We start from the raw sequence: 27,970 nt of genomic DNA, 5'->3' as shown, positions 1-27,970 counted from the left end.
AAAAGGGCTGATTCCAAATTCATGGTCCATTAGAAATATTGGCATACAGCAGAAAAAGGGTTAACCAATTTATTTGCAATAATATCAACAGTAGCTTGAGAATGAGTACACATGAACAATAAAATGTAGGATTAATTTCACTCCAAGTGATTCGAAGATTCAAGTGAGGATATGAAGGTTTTACACAAAATGGGAAAGCATTTTATGATTTGTATGTATATTTCCGCAGACTAAGTATGTATACGATGGATTTTTGGAACTGTTACTTGAAATCTTTTTTCTGATGCTTTTCTAGCCTAGCTTCACAAGAGACATGTTCTAGATATATTTTGAATGTGGGTTGATTTTTTCATGTAGCCTGTAAGTTCTCAACAATTAATAAATTTGAGCAACAGCAGGGATAGCTAGAGATTAGATACATTTGTGAAACAGCCCAGTGGAAACCCCCCAATCTGAAAGCAACCAAACAGCTGCTTACGAGAAAAAGCGTTTTTAAAAAAAATACCCTGAATTGGGGACATGGAATGAAGAAACATGTTGACAGATTGTTTGTATTGTATTTTCTGAACACAAATTAAAATACTGAAAGAGAGAGTGATCAGCCTTTTCCATTTCAGAACCTGCTAATTAATTCTCCACTTAGTAGCTCATTCACAAAGGATGGCTCTCCTGGCTCATCTCATTGCTGAATCCATATTACTGCTTGCAGTATTTTCAGACCCATTTAAATTTCATGCCCAAGTTTCAATGAGGTGATCATATAGCAGTGTTTGATAAAGGTTAGAAACAGACATTTTATGAAAATTAGCCATTTAATAGCTCTCCAATGATGGCACTTTAAAATGGGAATTTTAGGGTTTAAAGTATTTTTAAAACGTACTTCTTGATAATCTCACTCAAAGCAACGTTGTCTGCTTAGTCAATGTTACTTTTAAAAAAGTTTCTTAAATTGACTTGAGGGTTTGTAGTCAATGCAAGATACCTGATGATCTCTGAACACAATTAGGATTTGGCTTAAGATTGCTTCCGATAGCATTTACAAGAATATCATATCCAATTTTTCAGAACCTAACAAGCGAAAGGACTGCAGTTACACTACCAACTTTTAGATCCAAATAATTTTACGCATCACCTCTTCTAATTCCTGGCTGAGCTGGGGAAATCACTTTTTGTCGTGCAACGCACTAAGATAGGGGCACTACAGGAACATGGAGGGAGCTATTCCAAAACAGGATTGTGGTTACAGTGCCGTGTCCATTCCAAAGGTTTCCTGGGATGCATAGACCATGTAGAGAAAACCATCTTCATCCTTCTCACGTTCATAAACCTCAGATATGGGTGTCGAAACGCTAACCATGCTGTGCCCATTCACCAAAAGGAAAAAAGCCTGATTTGAATTTAGTTGCAGACGTCTCCTACAAAGCATGTACCAAAAAGCAGATATTAGTTCATTCATTTGATAATTTCTCCTCTTTCAAAAGATATTAGAATGTAATATTAGCACTTGTCAGAATTAGCAAAATCATTTAAATACATCTTATAAATGCCATGAACCAAGTCTCGATAATTAAAACAAATTCCAACAGTAATTTCAAGTTATGAAACAAATGAGAATCCACCGTCTGGTATTGTACCAAATCATAAATCAGAGGTTGTGGAACATAGAACATAACAGCGCAGAACAGGCCCTTCGGCCCACGATGTTGCGCCGACCAATTAAAAAGCAATGACCTTCTAACCTAAACCAATCCCTTTCCATCCATAAGCCTATTCACGGATCTCTTAAACGCCCCCAAACTAGGCACATTTACAACTGCAGCAGGCAGGGCATTCCAATCCCTCACCACCCACTGGGTAAAGAACCTACCTCTGACATCCATCCTATAACTACCCCCCCTTAATTTAAAGCCATGCCCCCTCATGCTAGCTTTCTCCATCCGAGGAAAAAGGCTATCACTGTCCACCCTATCTAAACCTCTAATCATCTTACCTGTTTCAGTAAGGTCCCCCCTTAGCTGCCTTCTTTCTAATGAAAACAACCCCAAATCCCTCAGTCTCTCCTCATAGGACCTCCCCTCCAGGCAACGTCCACGTAAACCTCCTCTGCACCCTCTCCAAAGCCTCCACATCCTTCCTATAATGTGGGGACCAGAACTGCACACAATACTCCAAGTGCGGCCGCACCAGAGTTTTGTACAGCTGCAACATGACGCTGCGGCTCCTAAATTCAATCCCCCTACCAATAAACGCCAAGACACCGTATGCTTTCCGAACAGCCTTATCTACTTGATTCCTAACTTTCAGGGATCTATGTACACATACACCTAGATCCCTCTGTTCATCCACACTATTCAGAGTCCTACCGTTAGCCCTATACTCTACACATCTGTTATTTCTGCCAAAGTGCATTACCTCACACTTCTCCGCATTAAACTCCATCCTCCACCTCTCGGCCCAGCTCTGCAACTTGTCCAAGTCTCTCTGTAAACTATGACACCCTTCCTCACTATCTACCACACCTCCGACTTTGGTGTCATCAGCAAATTTACTAATCCACTCAACTATACCCTCATCCAGATCATTTACAAAAATTACAAACAGCAGTGGCCCCAAAACAGATCCCTGAGGCACACCGCTAGTAACTGAACTCCATGACGAATACTTACCATCAACCACCACCCTCTGTCTCCTATCCGCTAGCCAATTCCTGATCCAATTAACTAAATCACCCTCAATCCCATACATCTGCATTTTCTGCAGAAGCCTTCCATGGTGAACCTTATCAAACGCCTTACTAAAGTCCATATATACGTCAACTGCCTTACCCCCATCCACCTCTGGTCACTTTCTCAAAAAACTCAATAAGGTTAGTAAGGCACGACCTACCCTCCACAAAACCATGCTGACTATCTCCAATCAATTCATTACCCACTAAATAACTATAAATCCTATCCCTAATAATTTTTTCTAAAACCTTGCCCACAACAGAAGAAAGACTCACCGGTCTATAATTCCCAGGGAAGTCTCTGTTCCCCTTCTTAAACAATGGGACAACATTCGCTATCCTCCAATCTTCTGGCACTACACCTGTGGCCAACGACGACCTGAAGATCAGAGCCAGAGGCTCTGCAATCGCCTCTCTTGCCTCCCAGGGAATCCTAGGGTAAATCCCGTCCGGCCCAGGGGACTTATCTATTTTCAAACCCTCAAGAATATCTAGCACATCCTCCCTATCAACTGCAATACTGTCCAGTTTACAACCCTGCAACCCAGTGTTCTCCACAGCTACGTTTATATCCCCCTGCGTGAATACCGAAGAGAAATATTGGTTCAATGCCTCTCCAATCTCTTCCGGTTCCACACATAACCTCCCACTGCTGTCTCTAACTGGCCCTAATCTTGCCCTAACCAATCTTCTGTTCTTAACATATCTATAGAACGCCTTAGGATTCTCCTTAATCCTATCAGCCAAAGTCTTCTCATGTCTTCTTTTAGCCCTTAATTCACTCTTTAACTCCCTCCTAGCCAATCTAAAGCTTTCTAGTGCACTACCTGAGCCCTCAAGTCTCATCCTGTTATAAGCCTCCTTTTTCCTTTTAACCAGCGAATCAACTTTTTTGGTGCACCATGGTTCCCTAGCTCGACCATTTCCCCCTTGCCTTACAGGGACATATTGGGAATTAGTGGTTTCATCCGTTTGGGCTGTTAAAGACAGCCAGAACTCCCCCTCGTTCATGTAGCCAGGAACCTGTTTGGATACAGCACCTTCCACGATAAATATCCCACCAACAAGCCATTTAAATTCAACTCCATTTGCGCCCATCCACAGTGACAAACAAGTACAAAATGGAACATGTGAAATTGATGTGCACCTGCATTTCTGAAGGCTACTTTTTTAAAAAAAAAGTTATTTACTTATAGTGCTATTAATAAAACAAGCAGGTTTAAAACAGAAAAGTCACTTGATTCTCCATATACCAGCCTTTCACTCCCATTTACAATGCTTTCAGTACCAATAGCTGAGGTTTCTATTGTACATCTTGAGACTAGTCTTGTAAACTATTTAAACTCCATCTAATTTAACCATTTTACAAGCATTTTCTTTAGTTTATTTTAAATATCTTCTGTGCTCGTGTATTAAAAATATTTTGGCACTTATAGCATGAAATAATTATTTTGTATTTAAATTTCTTACCCCACCCACATTTCTGACCAAGTACAAAATCAGATATGGACTTAACAAAATCTAACAAGTTGCAAGGCACTTTTTGCACCGGTACAAACATGAACAAAGAAAATTGCAGCGCAGGAACAGGCCTTTCGGCCCTCCAAGCCTGCATCGACCACGCTACCCGACTTAACTAAAACCCCCGACCTTACGGGGACCATATTCCTCTATTCCATCCTATTCATGTATTTGTCAAGACACCCCTTAAAAGTCATTATCGTATCTGCTTCCATTACCTCCCCCAGCAGCGAGTTCCAGGCACCCATTACTCTGTAAAAAAATCTGCCTTGTACATTTCCTGTAAAACTTGCCCCTCGCACACTGCACCTTAAACCTGTGCTCCCTAGTAATTGACTTTCCACCCTGGGAAAAAACTTTGACTATCCATTCTGTCCATGGAACACCTCCAATGTTCCGGTGAGAACAAATCAAGTTTCTCCAAACTCTCCTCATAGCTTATGCTGTCCACATCAGGCAGCATCCTGGTAAATCTTTTCAGCACCCTCTCCAAAGCCTCTACATCCGTCTGGTAGTGTGGCGATCAGAATTGAACACTATATTCCAATGCGGCCTAAGGTTCTATAAAGCTACAACATGACTTGCCAATTTTTAAACTCAACACCCCGGCCAATGAAGTCAAGTATGCCATATGCCTTCTTGACTACCTTCTCCAACTACATTGCCACTTCGGGACCTGTGTAACTATACGCCCAGGTCCCTTTGCTTATCAATACTCGTAAGGGTTCTGCCATTTACTACATATTTCCTATTTGTATTAGGCCTTCTAAAAGGCATTACTTCACATTTGTCCTGATTAAATTCCATCTGCCATCTTTTCACCCAAGTCTCCAACTGATCTATATCCTGCTGTATCCTCTGATGGTCCTCATCACTATCTGCAAATCCACCAACATTTGTGTCATCCACAAACTCACTAATCAATCCAATTACGTTTTCCTCCAAAATTATTTATATATATTACAAACAGCAAAGATCCCAGCACTGATCCACTTGTCACAGCCCTCCATTGGGAAACACTCTTCCACTGCTACCCTCCGTCTTCTATGACCGAGCCAATTCTGTGTCCACCTTACCATCTCACCTCTGATCCCATACAACTTCACCTTCTGCACCAGTCTGCCATGAGGGACTTTGTCAAAGGCATTAAGCAGCCCACGTTCCAATTTTAGAGGCAAATAATAGACTTGTAGCTGCAGCAGTAATGTGGTCTCCAAGGTCAGTCACACGGTACAGAAAAGGCTCTTTGGCCCACCCAGTCTGCACTGACAATAACTTTCATTAAAGTCACACTAATCTCATCTTTCAAAACTTGCCCGATATCCTTGAATGTTATGACACATCAAGTGCTCAAATACTTTTAAAAAGGTTGTAAGATTTCTGGCCTCTAACTTCTTAGGAAATGCATTCCAGATTCCCATCACCTGAGAAAATTTTGTTTCTCAAATCTCCTTAGAATCTCCCACTCCTCACTCTAAAATTATGCCCTCTTCTGATTGACCCCTCAACCAAGGGGAACAGTTGCTTCCTACTCACCCTGTCCATACCATTCAAGTCCCCTCTCAGCCTTTGCTGCTCCAAAGAAAACAATCCAAGCATATCCCTATAGCTCAAATGCTCCATCCCAGGCAAAAACCTGGCGAATCTTCTCTGTATCCCTTCTATCCTTCCTAGTGATGTGATCAGACCTGTACACAGTACTCCAACTGTGGCAGAACTAACATTCTGTACAGCTCCAGCATAACATCCTTATTCTTATATGCTACGCAAAGACTGATAACTATTCTATTTACCTGCCTTGCTGCCTTCAAGGATCTGTGAATAAGTACCCCATCTGTTCTTCTCAGCTTCCTGATGTCCTGCCATTCATAAATTACTCCCTTGTTGCTTTTTCCAAAATGTATCACCTCGTACTTAAGGCTAAATACCACCTGCCACTGCTCTGCCTATCTGATCAGCCCATCTATATCTTCCTGTAACCTACAACCTTTTTCTTCACTATTAGCCATCCTATCAATCGGTGTCACCTGCAAACTTACTCATCAATGCCTCACATTTTCATCTGTAACACTTACGTATAAAAACAGTGAGGATCCTAGTACTGATCCCTGTGGTACATCACCAGATACTGGCATCCAGTCATTCAAACAGCCATCTACCACTACTGTTGCATCCTATTACTAAGACCGTTTCTTATCCATTTCACTTAGTTACCCTGATTTCATGTGCTTCAACTTTCTCAGTCTCCCATGTGGGATCTTGTCAAAGCCTTTGCTAAAATCCACAAGCTACATCAACAACACTTCCCTCATCCACACAACCATTTTTTCAAAAAATTCCATCAAATTTGTTAGGCATGTCCTCCATCTGACAAAGACATGCTGACTATCGCTAATTAACCCATGCCTTTCCAAGCAGAGATAATTCTTTTCTTCAGAATTTTCTCCAATAGTTGCCCTACCACATGAAATTCACCAGTCAGTAACTCCCAGGTTCATTTCTACAACCCTTCTTGAAAAGTGGGACCACATTAGCCATTCTCCAGTCCTCTGGCACTTGCCCCATGGTAAGAAGACTCAACACCAAGTTAAAGTCCACTAGGTTTATTTGGTAGCACAAGCTTTTGGAGTGTTGCTCCTGAAGAAGGAGCAACACTCCAAAAGCTTGTGCTACCAAATAAATCTGTTACACTTTAACCTGGTGTTGAGAGGCTTCTTACTGTGCTTACCCCAGTCCAACGCCAGCATCTGCACATCATGACTTCCCCCAGGGACAAAGAGGAATTAAAAATTTGCGTCAGAGCACCTGCAATTCCCTACTTAATCTCTTACAGCAGCCTGGGGATCTGTTCATTTTCAAGTCTGTCAAAACCTTCACACTTCCTATGTCAAAAGGCTTAAGGTTCTCAGTCCCTTTTCCTGAATTCTGAACTTACAGCCTCCACCTGAGTGAAGACTGATGGGACGTATTCATTTAACACCCTTCCAATGTCCTGCAGCTTCACGCACGGATTGGTCCCTAATGAGCCTGACTTGTTTCCTGGTCAACCTCTTCCCCTTCATGTATTTATAGAATATCTCAGTATTCTCCCAAATCAACCAGAGAACTCCAGAGTCTCTTGCTCCTTTCATTCTAGTCTCCAAGGTGCTCAGGCTTTAAATCATTGCCTACAATCCAAGCTCTGGAACTGTCTCACAAAATCCCTTTCTCCCCCCTTTAATAAAGCTGTTCTAATATATGCTTGTTTTGTTTGATAATGCTCCTGTGAAACACTTTGGAGCCTTTTGCTACTATAAAGGCAAACCAATGTGTTTACTAACTGATTGAGTGGGCAAGCAACAAGATGCTTACTAGAGCTATGTGGCAAGCAGTCTAGTTTTAGCTAGGAAAATTTCAGTCAGACCTTTTCATATACTTTGGGTCTTCCCAAGCTTCAAGTCTTGCCAATGTGTCCAATTTTTCTGACATTTAAATGTGCACCTATATGAATATATTAAGTCTCATCTCTCAGTAACTTCTGGTTTGGGTGGCTTGAGCTTGATGGGCTGTTTCAGCCAAAAGACATTTAGTTGATCAAAAAACACTGACAAATCAATCTACTTAGTGTTGTGTCAAATCCAGTATGCTTTGGATCAGGAAAAACAGAAATCAAGAGTGTACAATGACTAAGGTGAGTGTCATTCCTCAGTCTTTGAAGAGCAGGAACTTAATACCTCATTTTGTCCCTTTAAATTAAAAATAATTCTCATCCTTACGACAACCTAATAAAAATAAATTTAGATTAAACCTTGGGAGCATTTTAATGAACAGCTCAGATCCAAGTAATGTGATTTCAAATATCAGTTACAAAGAGGCGTTATCGTGGCTCAGCTATCACAGTCCAAATTGTCAAATTTTGTTGATTAAAAAATTGTTAGCATTGTACATATCACAGAACAAAATATTCCAGCACTTTTGATAGACAAAGCAACAATTCACTTCTTAAATGTGAATTAAAACTAAAAATTTACCTTATGATTTTGATCAGTTCACTCATGTTTACATGGTCTGGGACAAGAAATTTGGTCTTGTCCAAAACAGGCAATTGTTTTTCTCCCTTGTACCTTTCAATTATGACCTGAGAAGTGGAAAGCAAAGTATAACATGGTTCAGTTGGTGAATGCATGGGCTCAGTGGTAGCCTCCAGCTAGAATACCATGAATGCAAGTTACGTTAAAAACAGAAAATGCTGGAAATACTCAGCAGATCTGGCAGCACCCGTGGAGACAAAGATAATGTTTCAGGTTGATGGCCTTTCATCATGATATATATAATAGGTTATAACAAAGTGAAAGAGGGAGGATGGTTAATAACAAAAGGGAAGATCTGAGATAGGATGGAAGGCAAGAAATATTAAATGACAGAAGTCTTTGTGGTGCACGGCCAAAGACTGTGGTATTAGGACAAGTATGTAGAAAGGATGTACGAATGACAGAATTGGGAACAGCTGTCATATGAAAACAAAGAGAACTAAAACCAGCAAAGAAAAACAAAATGAGGACAGACTGTGACAGAGTTTTTGAACTTATGTCCAGAAGGCTGTACATCTGAGCATGCAATCTAAGCTAACACATTAACATGGCAAAAACACAACAATAAATTGTCATACTTGCTGTCAGTGAGAACAGACTTTATGCCCAATCTGCCTTCTCAGATGTACGTTAAAGATTCCACTGCACTATTTGAAGCAAAGCAGAGTCTTCCTGCCAAAAATCAATTTCTCAACCAAAATTACAAAAAAGGGACTGATCATGAATCCAGTGCATAAATTGACTACCGTGTTTTCCTATCTAACATCAGTGACTACTAATTTTCCCTTTTAGCTGTGTGGAGTGACCATACGGCAACATGGAGCATATTGTGCAGGAAACAGGATGCACATAACCCGTGCTCCCTTTAAAGGGTGTGCAAGCAAAGTCACTTGGTTATCGTAGGGAAAGCAGCAAGAATTAGAATGTAGATATTTCAGAGGATTGTGGAGTTGAGGGAGATTACTGAGTAAGGACGTGTAAATCCAGAAAGATTAGAAAACAAGGATGAGAATTAAAACTGAGACATATTTGTAGGTCGGTGAACAAAGCTAGCTGAGTGTTAGGGCAAGGGTAACAGGCCAAGTTTGTGAAGGTAGAATCTGGGTGAGCAGCCAGGAGTATTGGATTACTTGAGTCCACAGTAAGGCATGGATGAACATTTCTGCAGCAGATGAGATGGGGGCGAAGCTGGTCAATGTTATTGAGAAATGACAAATAGGAGATCAAAAAGCTCAACTCAAGATCAAATGTGACACCAAGGTTTGGAACAAACAATTAATCTCAGACTGTAGCCAAGGGACAGACTAGAACTGGTAATTAAAATTTGGAGCAGGGATTGGAAACCATTACTTCAGTCTTGCCCATATTTAATTGGAGGACATTGGATAAGCACCCTCACAACAATGGAATTGTTGTGAGGTGGCTGTGATGCAGAGCTGAGTGTTGTCAGTGTACAAGTGAAAGACTGAGTATAGCTCAGAATCTCTATTTGTGGCTTTATGCCAGCAACTGTTGCATGAGAATTTTCGTGTAACAGTGGACTAGGCGGGGCAGGGGCAGCACAGGGAACAGGAAAGCATTTGCTCCATTTCTTCTCTTCCCACCTGCTTAAACCCACCTGCCCCCTAGTTTCAACCCCACAATTTCAGCCAACGTGATTTGTGACTTTCCCCAGATGACAGTTGTCCAATTGAGATATTTATAGCCAGGAATAGTGACAAAAACTATTCTGTCCTTGTTACATTGTCTGGCAAGTTTTATTTAAAGAAGTTTCTTTGTGCATGCTGGGTAAGGAGATCTCGATTTAGTTGCTGCTCACTTATCACGTCAATGACCTGCAGGTCAGGTGTTTTTACTCATTTAATAACTTGGTGGGAGGCAACACAGAGCTCTGCAGATGGAGAGGAATGTGAACCAGAGTCTGCTGAATCTGCACAAACTCTCCTCTAGGAGCACTGACCCTCATCTGTGCGACTTCCTGGAGACTCACTACTTGGATGAACAAGTGAAGATGATCAAGCAGCTTGGAGATCATATCACCAACCTGAACAGACTGGGAGCCCTGGAGAATGGCATGGGAGAGTACCTGTTTGACAGGCTCACCCTGCAGGAGAGGGACAGAATTCACTGCACAGGATAAGCCCATTATTTGTATAATTGAGATTTTTGAACATGTCAATTTGTGGTATTGTGGGAGCGAACAAACTGTAAGTAAACTTTGTAATTAAGTGAAATTAAAAAAAAAATAACTTGGTGCATTGTAGGTTGTCCTTTGTTAAGGTGAGGGAGCCAGTGGTTTAAAGTGCAGTTTCTATTATATTGCAAATTACACAGAACTGTTAGGAAGTGTCCACTTTTTGTGGATGTCTATTTACACAGTGAAACTTGCATGAAGAATTTGCGAGGTCAAATTGACCCAAGATGTCATATCAAAGAGCCAATAAATGTGCTACATTAAACAAATGTTCAATTGCCATTTCAAGTACACTATTTTATAACTTAAAATACTATTCTCAGAACAAAAGCCATTTTAGTTTTAAATTCCCCCAAGAATACTCACAGGGATCTTGTTGGGATGCTGTTCTCGAATAAGTTGCACATCCTCCACTCTCTGCTCTGTAAAATAACATAGCAATGAATTTAAAACATATTGCAAAAACCTTGAACTGGGACTGCTAAATAAAAAAAATACACTAAGCTGATGCCCAGACATTCTCTGGTTTAGAACAGTTTGGCAATCTAGACCTCCATGAAGTTTCTCTTCATTGACATGACCCAATTTTGTTTTAGCAAAACCAGAGAGACCAAGAAATAGTCATGTAATAATGCAACTCCCTAATAGACAACAAATAGTGGCTAAAAACAAGATCCTCCATACACCAAAAGAAAATACTCCCATAAGATATTAGATCTACCATAGCAAAGAAAAATAATTACAGATCTCAAAATATGCAAAAACAATCAAGAGCCCCATAATAAAAAGTGAGCCCTCAATACACAAAAGGCTCAAATAAACAAGATACAGCAATCCTACCGTGCACAAACAAATATCCCTCTACGTACACAAAGATAAGGTCCCCCAAAATAAAACAAGACATGATGGGCTGTATAACCTCCTTCAGTGCTGTAAATCTATGTTTCTGAACCTCCATGCTCCAAATCTGAAACCTTCAACTCTTGACAAGATCAGATCCAGTCAGGAAACACCTTTTCATCAGCATCTTTTGTCAATAAATTCAAAACATTTTCAAAGGTATATGACACCCATTCACTACGGAACAAACTTCAAAAAACACAAAAAAACCTGAGCTCTGATGAAGAGTCATCCAGGCTTGAAATTTTAGCTCTATTCTCTCCCCACAGATACTGTTGAACCTGCTGAGATCTTCCAGCATTTTCTGTTTTTGTTTCAGACTCCAGCATCTGCAGTAATTTATTTTTAATCCATAAACACATATGCAAATATCAGTCGTGAAGTCAGTGCCACAGCTGAGTAATTCAAAGGGAATACTGGAAATAAAACTTGGACTTAGGAACTGCTCAGTAGGTGAGAAAATAATGAAGGGAGCTTCAGTGACGAATGGTTCATAATTAAACTTCATAAAATCTCTCCACCACCTAATATGACATGGCACAGGAGGAGTGTGATGGAATTCTTCCACTAGACTGGAGGAGTGCAGCTGCAACATCAAAAATTTCAAACCATTCAACTAAGCTTGAATTACCATCAAACCCACCAGCAGAAACAGGCATTCTCTTCATCATTATTGTATCATGACCAAGCATCTAGGATACTATTTGGCAAAAATCACAGATTTCTTCAGATGGACCTCCCACACACACAGCCTCCACTTGGGAAGGTGGCTGAAGCTGCACGTAAACACTATAGTTCCCCCTCCCCCCCAGCTTCACTTGGTTCATCCCTGATATTTTCCTCCCCCGACTTCTGTATCCCCATTTCTTGGATTGACTGTCCACTAGTATTCATTACAAACCCACTGACTCTCAGCTTCCTTCACTATACCTCTTCACACCCTGCATTAGGGCTCCCTTCCATTTTTCCAGTTTACCTATCACATCTGTTCTGATGCTGCTCTAGAATAGCACTTCTGAGTGTCTTCCTTTTTCTTCAAAAAAGTATTTCCCTCACCCCACCGTGGAGGGCAGAACACCACTGTGGTGGACTCATTTCCTGTACTAATGCTCTCACCTCTTCTCCCTCACAAAACCAGTAGGGTTCTTCTTGTCCACTCTAACAGTGTGTGTTCAATGGATTATTCTTTGCCATTTCTGCTACCAAACATTTTTTCCTCACCTCCCCCATCAGTATCTCAAAGGGATCTCTACAACAGCTTGGTCCACTCCTCTATCATCCCCAACATCTCATCTGCTTCCCATGACACCTGCCTTCACACAATCACTGAAGGTGTGACATCTGCCCCATCTCACTGTCCAAGGGTCTAAACACTCCTGGGTCAAGCAACAATTTATTTGTGCTTTCAATTTAGTCTACTGTATTCACTGCTCAGTGTGAGCTCTGCTTTATATGGGAAATCAAATACAGACTGGGCGACTCTTTAGTGAAACACCTTCACTCAGCCAGCAGGCATGGCCTGACCTCACCTCCTGGTTACTTGCCGTTTCAATATGCCAAATTGCTCGCATTTCAGTCCTTGGCCTGTTACAATGCTCCAGTGAAGTCCAACCCAAGCTGGAAGAACAGTATTGCATCTCCCGATTAGGTATTTTACAGTCTTCTGGATTTAACATTTGAGTTATGGGTTATGGGGAGAGGGCAGGAATGTGGAACTGAGCCACGACAGATCAGCCATGATCTTACTGAATGGCGGGGCAGGCTCGAAGGGCTAGATGGCTTACTCCTGCTCCTATTTCTTACGTTATGAGTTCAACGTCTTCAAATCATGACCTGTCCTCCATCTCTCTCACCCCTTGCCAAGTGTCAGCCCACATCTTGTTCTTCTGTTTTTGCTTTCGGATAGAATTGCTATCAGATTTTCAAAGGATATTAACCTTTATTCTATTATAGTTGAACTACTTGATTTTATTATACTTGGCTACTTGAACCAATACTGTTACTATGTGCCTTGTGTTCCATGACATCTGTGCATTTAGTTCCTCTGCCCTCTAACCTATTCTTCGTCTTCTCTTTTGCTCCAACTGCCCTTTTTCGACAGCATAAAACCCATCACGTTGCTATCTTCCTTCGGTTCCAAAGAATGGTTATATCAAACTATTGTTTCTTTCTCCACAGATGCCGCCAGACCTTCTGAATTTTTCCAGCAATTACTATTTTTAATACCACAACCCACACATTTCCCTCCATGCTACATACCATTCTGACTTGGAATTATTTCACTGTTCTCACTGTCGATGGATCATGAATCTGGAATCCCTGGTGTACCTATTCCACAGACTGCAGCAGGTCCAAAAGGCATCTCATCATCACATCAAGGGCAACGAGAGACGCAACAAATGTCAGATCTGCTGAGATTTTCCAGCTTTTTCTATTTTTGTTTCAAATTCCAGCATCCCCAGTATTTTGCCTAACTCAAGCTGGAATTAGACTCATCCTGATGCACAGCGTTGTATGCTCCAACAAAAACTTACGAAAAGAATTCTACCTTATTTTCTTACAATTTAAATTGGGATCACACACTTTTACCAAGTGGAAGTAATCTTTCCTAATTCACTATGAAAACTAGTTAAATAAAAACTCAAATTTCCTCTAATCAAATGGAAAGAGTCACAGTATTTGTTCCTAACCACAGGTCCTGACCCCTGGCATCCAAGTAAACCAATGCTGTGCATTTTGGCTTTGACATCTTTTTGTTATGAAGTATCTGATAGAGAAGTATTATTTGCATCCATAGGTCTGTTTGTCCAGATCCTTCTCTGTTTTTCACTACATATATCGCAATTCTTTGTTTTTCCTCCTAAAATATATCACTTGCATTCACATTAAACTGCACTTGCCAGTTTTCTGACACTCCCATTCTTTCTGAAGTCTTGAGTCCACTTGGGCACTTGCCAAATCATCAGTTTGGAATAAATTGAGACCATCTTCTACTGTGCTTAAACCTAATTATGTATATACACATAACAAGTGGGACTCAGCACTGCCCACAGGGAACAGCATTTAAAACCATTCTGCACTCCCTTTACCTACCTTGTCAATTCCTTCAAACAAACTTAGTTAACTGGAAGGTTAATTAACCAGAGAGCCCATAATTACCGTGCTCTAACTTGATTGCATTTGATGTTTAGAAGACAACCAAACTGCAGTGAGCTGGAAACAAAATTGGCATCAGAACCGGGTAATGATGCAAAATAATATATAGGTTTATTCTTCATACTGGGAGAACGACTAAAAGAAGCAATTAGATATAGCTGGCATAGAATTGCCAGCAGGGGTTATTGCCTAGAAATGTCCAAATCCAATCCTGTTCTTCTGATTTACTCCAAGATAGCTGCCACACTAAAGGGACGTTATTTTTATATAGACAATACATAAAAATCAAATAAATCAAATATAACTGTTTGATTCAATTATTAAAGAAATACATAATTACCAAGATCAGCAATGTAGAAATAACTTCAAAAATCTAATTTCCTATGCACAATGTAAAATGGGTTATTTAGCCTAATGTTTTCTTCAAGTACAAGAAGCCCTAAAATTTAACCAAATACCACATTCAAGTGACAATTTAACCTCAACCCATCCAAAACCTACTTATTTTGGTAAGCTACCCATAATTTCAAACTTCGGAAGCAATAAACACCCCTCAAACCTATTCCAAGAAAGAAACCTTGCCATTAATCCTATACATCACCATAAAATGCATTATTCATTTTCAATGTAAAGAATGTTTCTCAGCAGAAAAGAAAACTTATCCACTCCTTCCTGCACCAGTTGTCAGAGACTCTCAACTCCAAGACTCCAACTATTTAGTCCCTACGATCCAGTAGCCTCCTAAGAACTATTAATTCCTGCTCAGACTAATCAAGTGATTTTACAGTTGGATATGAACATACAAAATTAGGTGGTGGCGGCCACTTAAGCCTGCACCACTATTCAAAAATATAGCTGATCTGATCATAACCTCCACATTCTCACTGTCCAGATAACTTTGCACCCTCTTATTAATCAGGAACCTATCTCGCTCTGCCTCAAGTATGTTCAAACATTCTGCTTCCACAACTCTTCAAGACAAGCATTCCAAAGAATCATGACCCTCAGAAAAAAATTTATCCTCATGTCTGTCTTAAATGACCATGGTCTCATCAATGTCCTGTATAATTGAAGCATATCTCTCTATTTTTGTATAGATTCCCCTCACAATAAATGATAGCATTCTATTAGCTTTCCTTAATGATTGCTGATCCAGCATATTAAACCTCAGTGACTCCGTACAAACACAGAGATTCCTCTGCATCCTCTCTCGCCATATGCTTTTAACTGTACTGCCAAAATGGACAACTTAACATTTTTCCATGTTGTACTCCATTTGTCAGATCTTTGCTCATGCAGTTATCCTACTTTCATCCCTTTGCAGCCTCTGTATGTCCTCTTCACAATTTTCTTTTTTACCTTTGTATCAGCAAATTTAATAATAGCAAGCCAATATTTCCTGGCAATTGCTTTAAAATTCAATCTGGCTCAGATCGATAACCTTCACAGGGACTAGGCCAATGTTCATGATGTCAAATCTGGAATGTCATGTTATCAAGTAAACCCCAAGACTAGTAGCTTTGTTAAAACTGAATTTCTTTTGAGTACAAAATCCTATGTGAGAGACATCCATTACAGCTGTTCATTTACATTTGTAAATCATCCTGTTGTCTCAACATTTGAAAATTATGCTTTCCTTTCATAAGATGCTTACAGCTAGGTACTTAGCCTGTGATCAATCCTATTTATTGACAAACTGGGTAACTTAGGTTTCTTAGCCCCTAGTCAACCCTGCTTATAGACTTGCCATGACGTTATGCCAAGTTTGGATTTGATTTTAAAATCTTCTGTACATCCATACACATCAGTTTCCCTTATCCCATCTAATTTACAGACACTAATTTGAAGATCAACTCATTAAGGCACAGGTGCAGTCAACTTTAAAAGAAACAAATCAGAAATGACATCTATGATATTGTAGGTGGTGGGAGCAGGATAAAGCAACAATAGCCATTTTACTCTAACCTATACAACATTACTCAAACTTTCCTTTTAATTCATTACAAAATTATAAGCAGGCCAGGACAGTGTTAAGATACACCATGATTCAAACTGGAGTTAGACTCAAAATGGCAATAATAACTCTTGCAGAAAACTGGGCTTGATTTATTATTATATGTATTAGTATACAGTGAAAAGTATTATTGCTTGCACGCTATACAGACAAGGCGTACCGTTCATAAAGGAAAGGAGAGAGTGCAGACTGTAGTGCTACAGTCATAGCTAAGATGTAAAGATCAAATTAGTGCGAGGTAAGCCCATTCAAAAGTCTGATGACAATAGGGAAGAAGTCCGTCTTGAGACAACTGGTACGTGTCCTCAGACTTTTATATATTTTTCCCGGTAATAAACCTTGGAATTGGGACAAAAGCCGAACGTATCTTCTCTGTTTGTCTTGATAAAATTAAGAATGGTGGTGCACTATGCATTTACGCAACAAGATCTCAGTACGGGCCCCACAAAAGGGAGGCATTTGCACATTCAGGGGAAATTCTAAATGATGTCTGCACTTGCCACAAAGATGATTTTTTTTTGGGGGGGGCGGTGGAGAAACGAATTAGCCTTATTGTCATGAAGCAACGAAACAAGCAGCTGAAATTTTGCCTGACATCAATACATCCTTCAGACTTACTGAGAACTGGAATGCAGCCAATTCATCATTAATTCAGGTCGCATTTATTCTAAAACATTCGGGGGCGGAGCGGGGGGGGCATCTCTTCTCATTTTCCCTATATGGCCAGCCATGTAGGTTTATTCTTCTTCTTCAGGCCTTGGTAGGCTCACGAGTGCGGTATTACAGCAATAATAATGCAATCTCGGCAGCACATCTGCGTCATTTTATTACTCAACTGCAATTATTGGGGGGGGGGGGGGGAAGAAGCGTTGACTTCAAATAGAACCTGCGTAGCGGTTCAAGATAGATGTACAGCCACTGGAGAGAGATGATCTTAACAAGTCAAAAACAGCTTCTCGGTTAGAATACTCTTGTTGACTCCATTTAACAAAAACGAAGCTGAGCAATCATGATCAAGTGTTTCAGTTGCAGAATTACGAATAAAAGGCGAACGAGATCAAAACAAAATCTGAGAGTCATGTAACCACCGAGAAGAACCAGTGACACACGGTTACATCCTTGACCCACTTACAGCTCTCCCAACGACGGCTGTTACACTCGCCAGTGAACACTGCATCCAGCAGCTTCCCACCCCTTCGTGGAATCCCTACAGTACAGGTGGTGGTTATTCGGCCCATCGACTCTGTACCTGCTCATACCTCCGCGTACCTCCCCTCTGACCTCTACCCCCAGTTTAAACTAACGGTTTATGTTGCTGGAAGCCGCCCGCCCGCCCCGCGGTTTCAGGGACAAAGGCCGCAGGGGTGGTTGTGTACAAGGCCCGACGGGCGGGGGATGGGCCTTCTCTCCAGCTCCGCGGCCTTCGCCCTAACCCCGGCGCCGCCCGCAGCTCCTACCAAAAGTCCTCCTCTGTTTGAAGGATTTCTCGGACGGCATCGTGAGCGGTGTTTGCCCGGATTGAAGACAGGAAAGCGGGCCGGGCTGCGGGTCTGTAGCTCGGGCCCAGGTTCCACAGTCAACCACTACGCTCTGTTCCGCTCCCGGCCCAGCCGCTCCGCCCACTCACTCACTGAGCGCACCCAAACTTAAACTCCTTATACAGCCGCTCCCATTGGCTCAGCCTTCGACTGACGTGCCTATCAGCCAATCACTCACAGGACGCTCTCCGCGCCCACTATCATAATTGACAAGGTGCTCTAGCCTCTGATTGGTCACCACTGCCCGATCTAATAACATGCAGATTATTCTGCCCGGAGACTCCTCCCATTGGTTAAAACGCACAATGCAGGTGACGCCACTAACCCAGCAGCAGCTCTGATTGGCTGCTTAGTGGTTTAACAGCAAGTTAGGTTGAATATATAGGAATCCAGAAGTAAACAAGCTGCGATCTCGAGTCTCGGCATCGACCCGTATTTGTTCCCAGTTTCGGGCCGGACCTCTGGGCCACAGTATCAACCCGCACCCAAGCTCAGCCCTTCTGCCCCAGGTCAGGCTGGCTGGGAGTTCCGGGCCGCAGCATCAACCCCCACCGAGACTCGGCTCCCTCCTACCCCCGGGCCGCAGCCCCGCCCGCCCGCCCCTAGGCCACAGCATCAACCCGCACCCAGACTCAGCTTCCCCTCCCAGCTCCGGGGCTCCAGGTCAGACCGGTTGGGTACTCCAACACTCTCCTCCCCTTCACACCACAACGTCCAGAAACAATACTTTTACTGTGACAATAATCAAATCCTTGGAGCGCTGATCACTGGCTGTAGTTAGTCAAGCGGCTCAAGAACTGCTTCTTCCCTACTGCCATCAGACTTTTGAATTGGACCTATCGCACATTAAATTGATCTTTCTCGACACCCGAGCTATCATTAACACTTCAATTCCCACTCTCTCCTTACCTTCCCTCTGTATGATATGCTTTGGCTGCATAGCACACAAGAAACAATACTTTTCACTGTATACTAATACATGCGCCGATAATAAATCAAAAACCGCTGCACACTGGCTCCTGGTCACCAGCTGCAGGATTAGTGACTACAGCACTGGCTCTTGGTCACTAGGGCCCAGCCCACCGCACACACTTCCCTGAATGTTGGAACCCAGCACTGGTTGCATGGTTAACGTGTTCAACCAAACTAGCACCCTGTCTGAACAATCAACCTTCTCCGCAAAGCTTTGCGAATGAAGGAAAGGATCAGTGCAGTAGTGAGAAATGATATAAGCATCTGTGATCAAGAGGTGGAATCTGTCTGGGTAGAAATAAATAGCAAAGAATGAAGTCCCTGGTAGGAGTAATCTATAGGTACCCAAACAATAGTTCTGCGGTGGGGCACCATATAAACCAGGAAAGTTACGGCAATAATCATGAGTGATTTTAATATGCAGATAGACTGGATTAATCAAATTGGCAAGGGTAGCTTCAAGGGAGAATTCAGTGAATGTATTCAAAATTGTTTCTTGGAGCAATATATTGTAGAACCAACTAGGGAGCAGACTATTCTGGATTTGGTATCATGCAATTAGTATCATGCAATTAATTAGTACCCTCAGTTAAGGATCTGCTAAGGAAGTGATCATTGTATCAGAGAATTCAAAATTTAGTTTGAGGGTAAGAAACTGGGGATGCACACTCACACACTTGAGTTAAACAAAGGTAATTAGAGAGGCATGAGGACAGACCTGGCCCGAGTGGACTGGGCAGGAAGGTTAAAAGGTCAGATACTTCATGAGCAGCAGAGTTGTTTAAGGAGATATTCAATTCCTCCCAACCAAAATATATTCCAGAGAGGGAGAAAGATTGTAGGAGGGGGAAAAATGCATGGCTAAGGAAGTTAAAGACAACATAAAAACAAAAACTAAGGCATACCATATTGCAAAGACCAGTGGCAGGCTGGAAGATTGGGAAACATTTAAAGAACGTCAAAGGGTTAAGAACAAAAGATAAATTAGGTAAGAAAAGTAGCACAAAATGTAAAACAGGATAGCAAAAGCTTTTATAAGTAAATAAAAGAGAAGAATAACTAAAGTGAATGTCAGTCCTTTGCAGAATGAGACAGTAAGTTAATAGTGAGGAACACAGAAATAGCAGATACACAAAATTAATAATTTGCCTCAGTTTTCACGATGGAGGACACTAGTACCAGGTAATGCAGAGGTAATAGAAAGGGAGGAACTTAGAACAATCATCATCAAGAGGGAAATAGTACTCAACAAACAATTGGGATTGAAGGCAGACAAGTTCCCAGGCCTGATGGCCTACAGCCTAGTGTATTAAAAGGGAGTGGCAGCAGAGATAGTAAATTGATTGGTTATAATATTCCAAAATTCCCTGAGTGCAGGAAAGGTTGCAGTGAGTTGCAGACCACTCTACAGAGGCATTTCACAAAGGACTGAATGGTCAAATTTTTTCCCCAGATTGCTCAAGAATCATTAAATTCAGCTTTATAAATGGTATAATAACCAGTTTCCTGTAACTGGAAAGTTGTAATCTCACACACACAGCATGAACATACGAACATTCACGGTTTTTAATTCACCCCTTACTGAGCACCCAACATCTACTGTGCTTCGTTACATTATAGATGTTTTTATACCCACACTTAAAAACGCAGATGTTAAACTCCAATATGGTGTTACTTGGCTTCATCCATAACATCCTTACTTAAATTCCACTTTTAAAAGGTTCACAGCTCATGGCCCTTTTATTATCAAAGAACTATTTGTACCATAACAAGTTCAGAACATAAATGGAAATTTAGAAAGCAAAGAAAGGGCATGAAAAAATATTAACAAGTGAAATCAAGGAAAACTCAGAAGGTATTTTGTAAACACAGGGGATAAGATTATGATAAATTAGAGACTAAGAAGCTAATTGTGTGAAGGAATGGGTTTAATAGTGGTGGGTAAATTATTGGGAAAAAATGACAGCATAAGTCACTTAGAGAAGCAGATTAATCAATATGGCTTTGAGAGGGGAAAGTCATGTGACAAACTTGACTGAACTTTAAGATAAAAAGGATGGGGAACGAGGGTTGTGTTTGATTTAGTCTACTGTTGTCCACAAGTTTACCTGGCGTAAAAGACAGTCTAATTTTTTTCAGTTCCAAAAGTCATGTTTCTGCAAAAGTAAATCCCTTTTTCATGCTATACTCACATTAAAATCAGCTGCTATTTCACCCCAGAAATATATGTTTATTTACTAGGGATTAAGGCAGCAATATGGGTTGCAACAACACATGGGATTTTAAAGCATGCCCACACAGAGCAGATCCTGTATGGTAGATGACAAAGATGGCAACCACACACAGCACTGGTTCACTTTGGTGTACAAGTTGACTTTTATATTTGGTGAATAAGTTGACTTGTTTTTGCAGGGATTTAAGCTCTGACATGAAAAGATTATAAAAGACCCATGGCCCATCAGCCTGTTCCATACAAATGCACTCCCCACAAAGTAATCTCCTAGGAGGGGCAAAAGCAATAAAAACCCAAGCCAATTATAGAGGCAAAGATCTTGAAAATTCCTCTCTAATCTCCATTAGGAAGTCAAAACTAGTCTAAAAGATTGCCCCAAGCCTGGGTAACATTACAAAGTACCTACTTTTGTATAGTGATCTTCAATCAACAATTCAACAAATCAGTGTTCACATGACCCTGCAACTTGCTCCACAGGTCACTATTCTGTAAAAAAAAATAAGAAACTCCTAATATCTAACCTATTCAGTTCAAACAATTTGTCTCTGTAGTTTCATCCCTTCAATGTGTTAACAAACTTTGAACAAATCACCAATTCTCTAAGGTACAGGAACCCAAATCTTTTGAGGCTAAAACACCTTGGTTATCCAATTAAACTGGGAATTAATTTGTGGCTATCCTCTGCACTCATTCTAAAGTCTCAATATTAGCCATCACGAGGAAATTAAAACTGGGATACGATATTTTATCAATATCAAAGACCAACAGATACGTTTTGTCTTACATTGTCTTCTACCTACACCTTATTTTACATAGCTATGGCTTTGAGGTATTGGTCATTAACTATTAGAGATTGATGCACTACAATGTCTAGGTCTAGTGGTGAAAGACCACTGCCTTTAATTATTTTCCCTCAGTGGTGTATGTAAATTCATCATCTTACCAGTGGACATGCACAACAATGCTGTTTTCTAAGTTAAACATCATTTCTCAATCACAGGCCCCAATCCCACCTTTCACGCCTTGGTCAAACTTGCAGATTTGCAGGTAATTCCACCTAACACTTACATAAAGATCATCTATAAATTTAACAAACAACAAATGTTCTAGTACCAATCCCTGCAGAATACCACTGGTGACTGGGAGATCCAAACCTTGCCTGTAGGCATTCAACCAATTCTCAATCTGGGTGCAGATTACCACAAATTCCAGAATACTGTATCTTGCAGAAAAGCCTCTTAGGCTGTAACTTATTAAAAGCTTCCTGGGGGTCTTTGTGGACATTGTCTACTGGGTTTCCCTCATCTCTTATCCTCATGATTTCTTAAAAAAAAACTACACGATCTTCAGTATCAGAATAATGTTGGGTGTCTGCTATGAGCTTCTCTAAGTAGCCAAGTAATATATGCTTAATAATTTTCTCTTAAATGCCTTAATCATTGCTGACGTCAACCTAAAATGCCAATAGTTATCCACAAGTGTACTATTAAAGATTGGAACATTGTTAATATTTTTGGCGGTCAAAGCAAATAGCCTCAGATTTCACCAAACTCAAAGATGCAGCCAAGGGGTTTGTATAGCACTTAGAACAAAGAACAGCACAGCACGGGAACAGGTTCTTTGGCCCACCAAATCTGTATCAGCCTGCCATGAGGTACCCTAGGCGAAGGCTTTATCAAAGTCCATTCATACAATATCCAATGCCCTGCTCTGATCAATATTTCTTGTCACTTCCTCAAAAAACTCAATCAAATTTGTGAGACACGACCTCCCCTTCACAAAACCACAGTGCCCATCACTAATAAGCTAATTCTATTCCAGGTGCGAGTCCCTAAAAATGTTCTCCAATATTTTCCCTGCCACTAATATAAGGCTCACAGACCTTCAATTTCCCAGATTCTCTCTTTTACCCTTCTTGAACAGATGAACAATTTTATCTACTCTCCAATCCTCTGGCACCTTGCCCATGGATAAAGAGGATACAAAGATTTTGACCCAAGGCCTCAGCAATTTCTTCCGTCAGCTCTCAGTATTCTGGGATAGACCCTATCTTTCCCTGGGGTATTGTCCACCTTAAATGTTTTTCAAAACCTCCAGCACCACCTTCCTTTTTATCTCAACATGTCACGGAAAGTCAACATCCTCTTTTCTACACTCACCACCCACCACATCCTCCTTCTTTGTGAATACTGGTGCAGAGTACTTGTTAAGGACCTCCCTCATTTCATCTGGCTCCACACAAGTTCCTTCCACCATCCTTGAGTGGACCTACCCTTTCTTTAGCTACCTTCTTCCTCCTTCCATATGCATAAAAAGCCTTGGTGGCATTCTCCTTAATCCTGCCTGCCAAAGGCACTTCATGGCCCCTTTCTAACTCCCTGTTTAAGCTCTTCCCTGCTATCTTGATATTCCTCAAGAGTGTTTTCCATTTCCTGAAATTTATGTATGCCTCCTTCTTTTTCACTAAGCTCATTTGTCCCATCTCCTTAAAGATCCTTAGCCAGGCATCATTCAGGATGCAGATTTTAAGGTTCCTTATTCTCTAAACAATATTTCTTTGAATAACAGTAATTTTAATGCTCATTTTGTGATTTTAAAATCTTTTCTTCCAATATCATTTCTAACTTTGTGAATTGGGGAAAACACATTCCAGTACACGGCATGCACAGAAAAAGATATTCTGCAATAAACCAGACATAATTTGGAATAATTTACTAGCATTCAATCACATTAGGATCAATGTAAACATGTTATGCAATGGTCTGCTTTGCATATACCAATGTTTTGTTCCTATGAGTTTATCCTGAAACTGAAAAGCGTGACAAAAATCTGAATACTCATTTTTACATGGGTTCAAATGACAGATTTCATTGTGCAAAATTAAGAGTCATTGCACCCAAAAAGGTCTGAACTTCTGCCAAGCTGTGACCACCACATAAAAAGTGAAATTTCATTAAGGAGAAAAGGATGAAAAACTAATTGCAATGATTATTTAAAAATCCATTTAATTACTGTTGCTGATTTGTATTTCTTTGGTCAGAGCACAATTTAAGCCACCTTGGTCTTTTCCTGCCAAGAATTACTCCTTGATCTTGGGGTACTATACCCTAAAAAGGCCACGGACCTCCACTGGATTGATCTGTGATTATGCTTGGCACATATTTCAGTGGTTTGCTGTCGTCTTCTGCAGTGCGGCTGACCAGGAAACTTTCCTGCTCTTAGCGCCTGCTGTCAAGCATCTGGAGAGGATTTACAGGCTGATAATCAACCTGCTTAACCATGTAAGTCCTGAAGTGGGACTTGAATCCAGAGCTTCTGGTTCAGAGGTAGGGATCCACTGTGCCACAAGGCCTTTGCCAGAAAGTATAGGTGAACTTAATACAGAATCCTCAATCACTACCTAAAGGTCTCTCCTTCCACTGATAAGATCATTAAGAATACAGTACCGCTGTAAAAGCAGACATGTCAAAGTTGTTTTCAGCAAAACTCAAGTTCTGTACTATTAAACAACTTGAAGAATATAGTTATTTATATTTACGACTGAGCCAAGATTTCAGACAATATTTCATTATTAATCAATTTGTGAAAACAACCCATAGATTCCAAGGAATTAAAAAGGTCATTTTAAGAGAAGAAAATAGAAAAATGAGAAAAAAATCATGATTCTAAATCAACTTCAGAAATAAAAATATGAAGATAAAATATATTAGTGTCCACATTATCAGTAAAACTTAGCAACAGTAAATTTCCATTAAAATAAAAACAGAAAATATTGGAAATATTCAGCAGGTCAGGCAGTACATGGAATGAGGAACAAGAGAACATTTCAAGTCGATTTTACTTTTCAGGCCTCAAAGTTATTTTCAAAAATTTATCTTGCATGCTTGTTAATTTATGAATTCCTAGTTGTAAGTATAAATAATGGTTTTAATTATATAAAGTTAAATATCATATAATGTGGCTACAAGAGCAGGTCAGAGGCTGGGAATCCTGCAGTGAGTAACTCACATCCTGACTCCAAAGCCTGTCCACCATTGACAAGGTACAAGTCAGGAGTGTGATGGAGTACTCTCCACTTGCGTGGATCAGTGCAGCTCCAACAACACTGATGAAGCTTGACACTATCCAGGATAGAAACATAGAAAATAGGAGTAGGCCCATCAAGCCTGCTCCACTTCATTATAGCCATGGCTGATCATCCATCTCAGTAACACATTCCTGCATTTCCCCCCATATCCATTGATCCCTCTAGCCTCAAGATCTATAACTAACTCCTTCTTGAAAACTTGCAATGTTTTGGTCTCAAATGTTTTCTGTAGGAGAGCATTCCACAGGCTCACTACTTACTGCATGAAGAAATTTCTCCTTATCTCAGTCTTGAATGGTCCACCCTGTATCCTCTGACAGTGATCCCTGGTTCTGGATTTCCCTGCTATCTGGAACATCCTTCCTCCATCTATCCTGTCCAGTCCCATTAGAAATTTATAGGTTTCTGAGATCCCCCTCATCCTTCTATACTCCAGAAAATATAATCCTAACTAAGTCAATCTCTGTTCATACATCAGTCCCACTATTCTAGGAAACAGTCTGGTAAACCTTTGCTGCACTCCCTCCATAGCAAGAATATCCTTGCTCAGATAAGACGACCAAAACTACACAATATTTATTCTAGGTATGGTCTCACCAAGGCCCTGCATAACTGCACCATGATATCTCTGCTCTTGTACTTGAATCCTCCTGCTTTAAAGGCCAATATACCATTTGACCTTTTTTCACTGCCTACAGTATCTGCATGCTTACTCTCAGTGACTGGTGTACAAAGAACACACAGGTCTCATTGCACATTCCCCTCTCTCAATCTATAGCCACTTAGATAGAAGCAGTGTGTACTATCTGCAAGATGCCCTGCAAAAAATCACCAAGATTACTGAGGCAGCAAGTTCCAAATCAATGAACTCTACCGTCTAGAAGGACAAGGGCAGCAGATACCTGAAGGTTTCCCTCCAAGTCACTTAGCATCCTGCTTTGAGAAAATATCATCATTCCTTCACTGTCACCAGATCAAAATCCTGGAACTCTCTGGCACTGTCAGTACACCTACACATCAGAGACTGTGGCAGTTCAAGAAGGCAGATCACCACCAGCTTCTCAAAGGCAACTAGCGATGGGAAATAAATGCTGGCCGACCCAGCAATTCCAATATCCCGTAAATTAATTTTTAAAAATTGTCAGTGGTAGGGAGTAGCCTTTAAATAGTGACTGGAGAGTCCTTAATTACAATTGTTACAAGCCTGAGTATTTTCCTCTATTTCAGATTTCCAGCATCTGCACTATTTTGCTTTTATAATCATAAATGTTTACTGTTGCTTGACTGCAATCAGAATTACCTCAAAATTGATTCTTTTTTACATTTTTATTGCTCTTCTATCAATGGATTTAGGTTTTTAGATTCAAAGCATTATCACCCTCAAGTTACAAACTTGACTGCCAACTTCTCTATGATTCTCCATTCTCAGTAAAATTTGTCCATTTTACCATTCTACAGATTTATGCAAAAGCAACTGAGCTTGATTCTAAATGAAGCTGTAGCACCAACTTTGATAAAAGGAAACCATGGTCTTCAAATATATAGCTAAGCAGCTCAACAGATAACCTTTCTGCAAATCAAAACTAGGAACTTAACAGTGCAAAGTAGGCATATTGCTGTCATGCAACTGAACTGTGCATTCCTAGTAATTGCATCTTTCATTATAGAGCTGTTGGTAAATTCCAGACAATGTTAATTTTATTTTATTTAATTAGATGCTGACGTTAAGACCACAATAAATACAAAATGGCAGCTGTGCTTGTAATTTAAAGTTTTTGGATAGTGCTGATTCCCCTTTATGTTGAAAGCATACTCAAAATGGTTATCTTACTAAGATTTATAAATCAAATATCAAATTTTGCCAAATGGGAAGCTGGAACTTACAATATTATTTTTTCTTTTGAGTTAATTCTAATTATTTGCTAAAGTGCTTTCTTTCACTTTAATTAGCACTTACTGTCAATAATAATCCATGGAACTAAGTAGACTACGGTTGCATCTTTTAATAAATGTTTCCATATCAGTGTGGTGCAGCTTTGTAAGCAGTCATAGAATGCTCTATTATTACAGGCATAAGATAAAGTTCACTGAAGCTTTAGGCATGAAATTTTAGTCCCATTCTCCATCTCCATCACCATCTTGATACTCCTCCTGTGGTGGCTCCTGGAAGCGGATGTTTGCCAACATGTCCCTCATTGCAGCCATGAGTCGGTTTACTCCCTGATTCAATTCATGTTGGACCTCTGCACCCTCACCTTCCATATTGGGTCTCCTGTCCTCCTGAAAAACATGTTATGCCAGATGTCAGGATGAATATTTTGGGTGGGGTGGTGGAGGGAAAGTTTGAAATAAATTATTAAATTATCCAGTTGGTAAAGTTAGGAGGTATAATGCAACTTCAATACATCATAAAATAAATTTACGTATTTATAATAATCTTATTGAAAACCTGCTGCTTGGATGTGATATTGATAAAGCTTCACAATAATAAAAGATTCAAAACTTTAAAGCCTTATAGTCTAGTTCTATAGTGCCAACAAATTTATTTGATATGTGAATA

General features: G+C 40.4%; 2 protein-coding genes across 3 annotated transcripts in view; both read right to left on the bottom strand.

Annotated features, from left to right (window-relative positions):
• Positions 1-55: 55 nt before the first annotated feature.
• Positions 56-18,216, bottom strand: LOC145341869 (microtubule-associated protein 1 light chain 3 beta). The gene is made up of 4 exons (XM_080186875.1): positions 18,038-18,216; positions 10,877-10,932; positions 8,257-8,363; positions 56-1,415 (listed from the first exon to the last, which is right to left on the bottom strand). The coding sequence occupies exons 1-4, from the start codon at positions 18,075-18,077 to the stop codon at positions 1,241-1,243; spliced, it is 378 nt and encodes a 125-aa protein (XP_080043001.1). The 5' UTR covers positions 18,078-18,216; the 3' UTR covers positions 56-1,240.
• Positions 18,217-24,020: 5,804 nt separating this feature from the next.
• tcf25 (TCF25 ribosome quality control complex subunit) overlaps positions 24,021-27,970 on the bottom strand; it is a 30,223-nt gene continuing 26,273 nt past the window's right edge. For both annotated transcript variants that reach the window (XM_080186872.1, XM_080186873.1), the window contains exon 18: positions 24,021-27,690. In XM_080186872.1, the coding sequence (XP_080042998.1) occupies positions 27,520-27,690 (171 nt within the window). In that variant the 3' untranslated portion in view covers positions 24,021-27,519. The remainder of the gene's footprint in view (positions 27,691-27,970) is intronic.

This window comes from Carcharhinus amblyrhynchos, chromosome 4, assembly GCF_965287045.1.
Source record: "Carcharhinus amblyrhynchos chromosome 4, sCarAmb.v2.hapA, whole genome shotgun sequence".
NCBI classification, from domain to species: domain Eukaryota; kingdom Metazoa; phylum Chordata; class Chondrichthyes; order Carcharhiniformes; family Carcharhinidae; genus Carcharhinus; species Carcharhinus amblyrhynchos.
This window is presented reverse-complemented; position numbering and strand designations above follow the sequence as displayed.

What these genes read in the sequence shown, in the direction of transcription:
- LOC145341869 (XM_080186875.1), bottom strand. Translation starts at nt 18,077, where the DNA reads ATGCCGTCCGAGAAATCCTTCAAACAGAGGAGGACTTTTG. An exon ending in CAAACAGAGGAGGACTTTTG is followed by an intron (nt 10,933 to 18,037) that starts GTAGGAGCTGCG and finishes GTTATTTTACAG; the next exon opens with AGCAGAGAGTGGAGGATGTG. An exon ending in AGCATCCCAACAAGATCCCT is followed by an intron (nt 8,364 to 10,876) that starts GTGAGTATTCTT and finishes TCCACTTCTCAG; the next exon opens with GTCATAATTGAAAGGTACAA.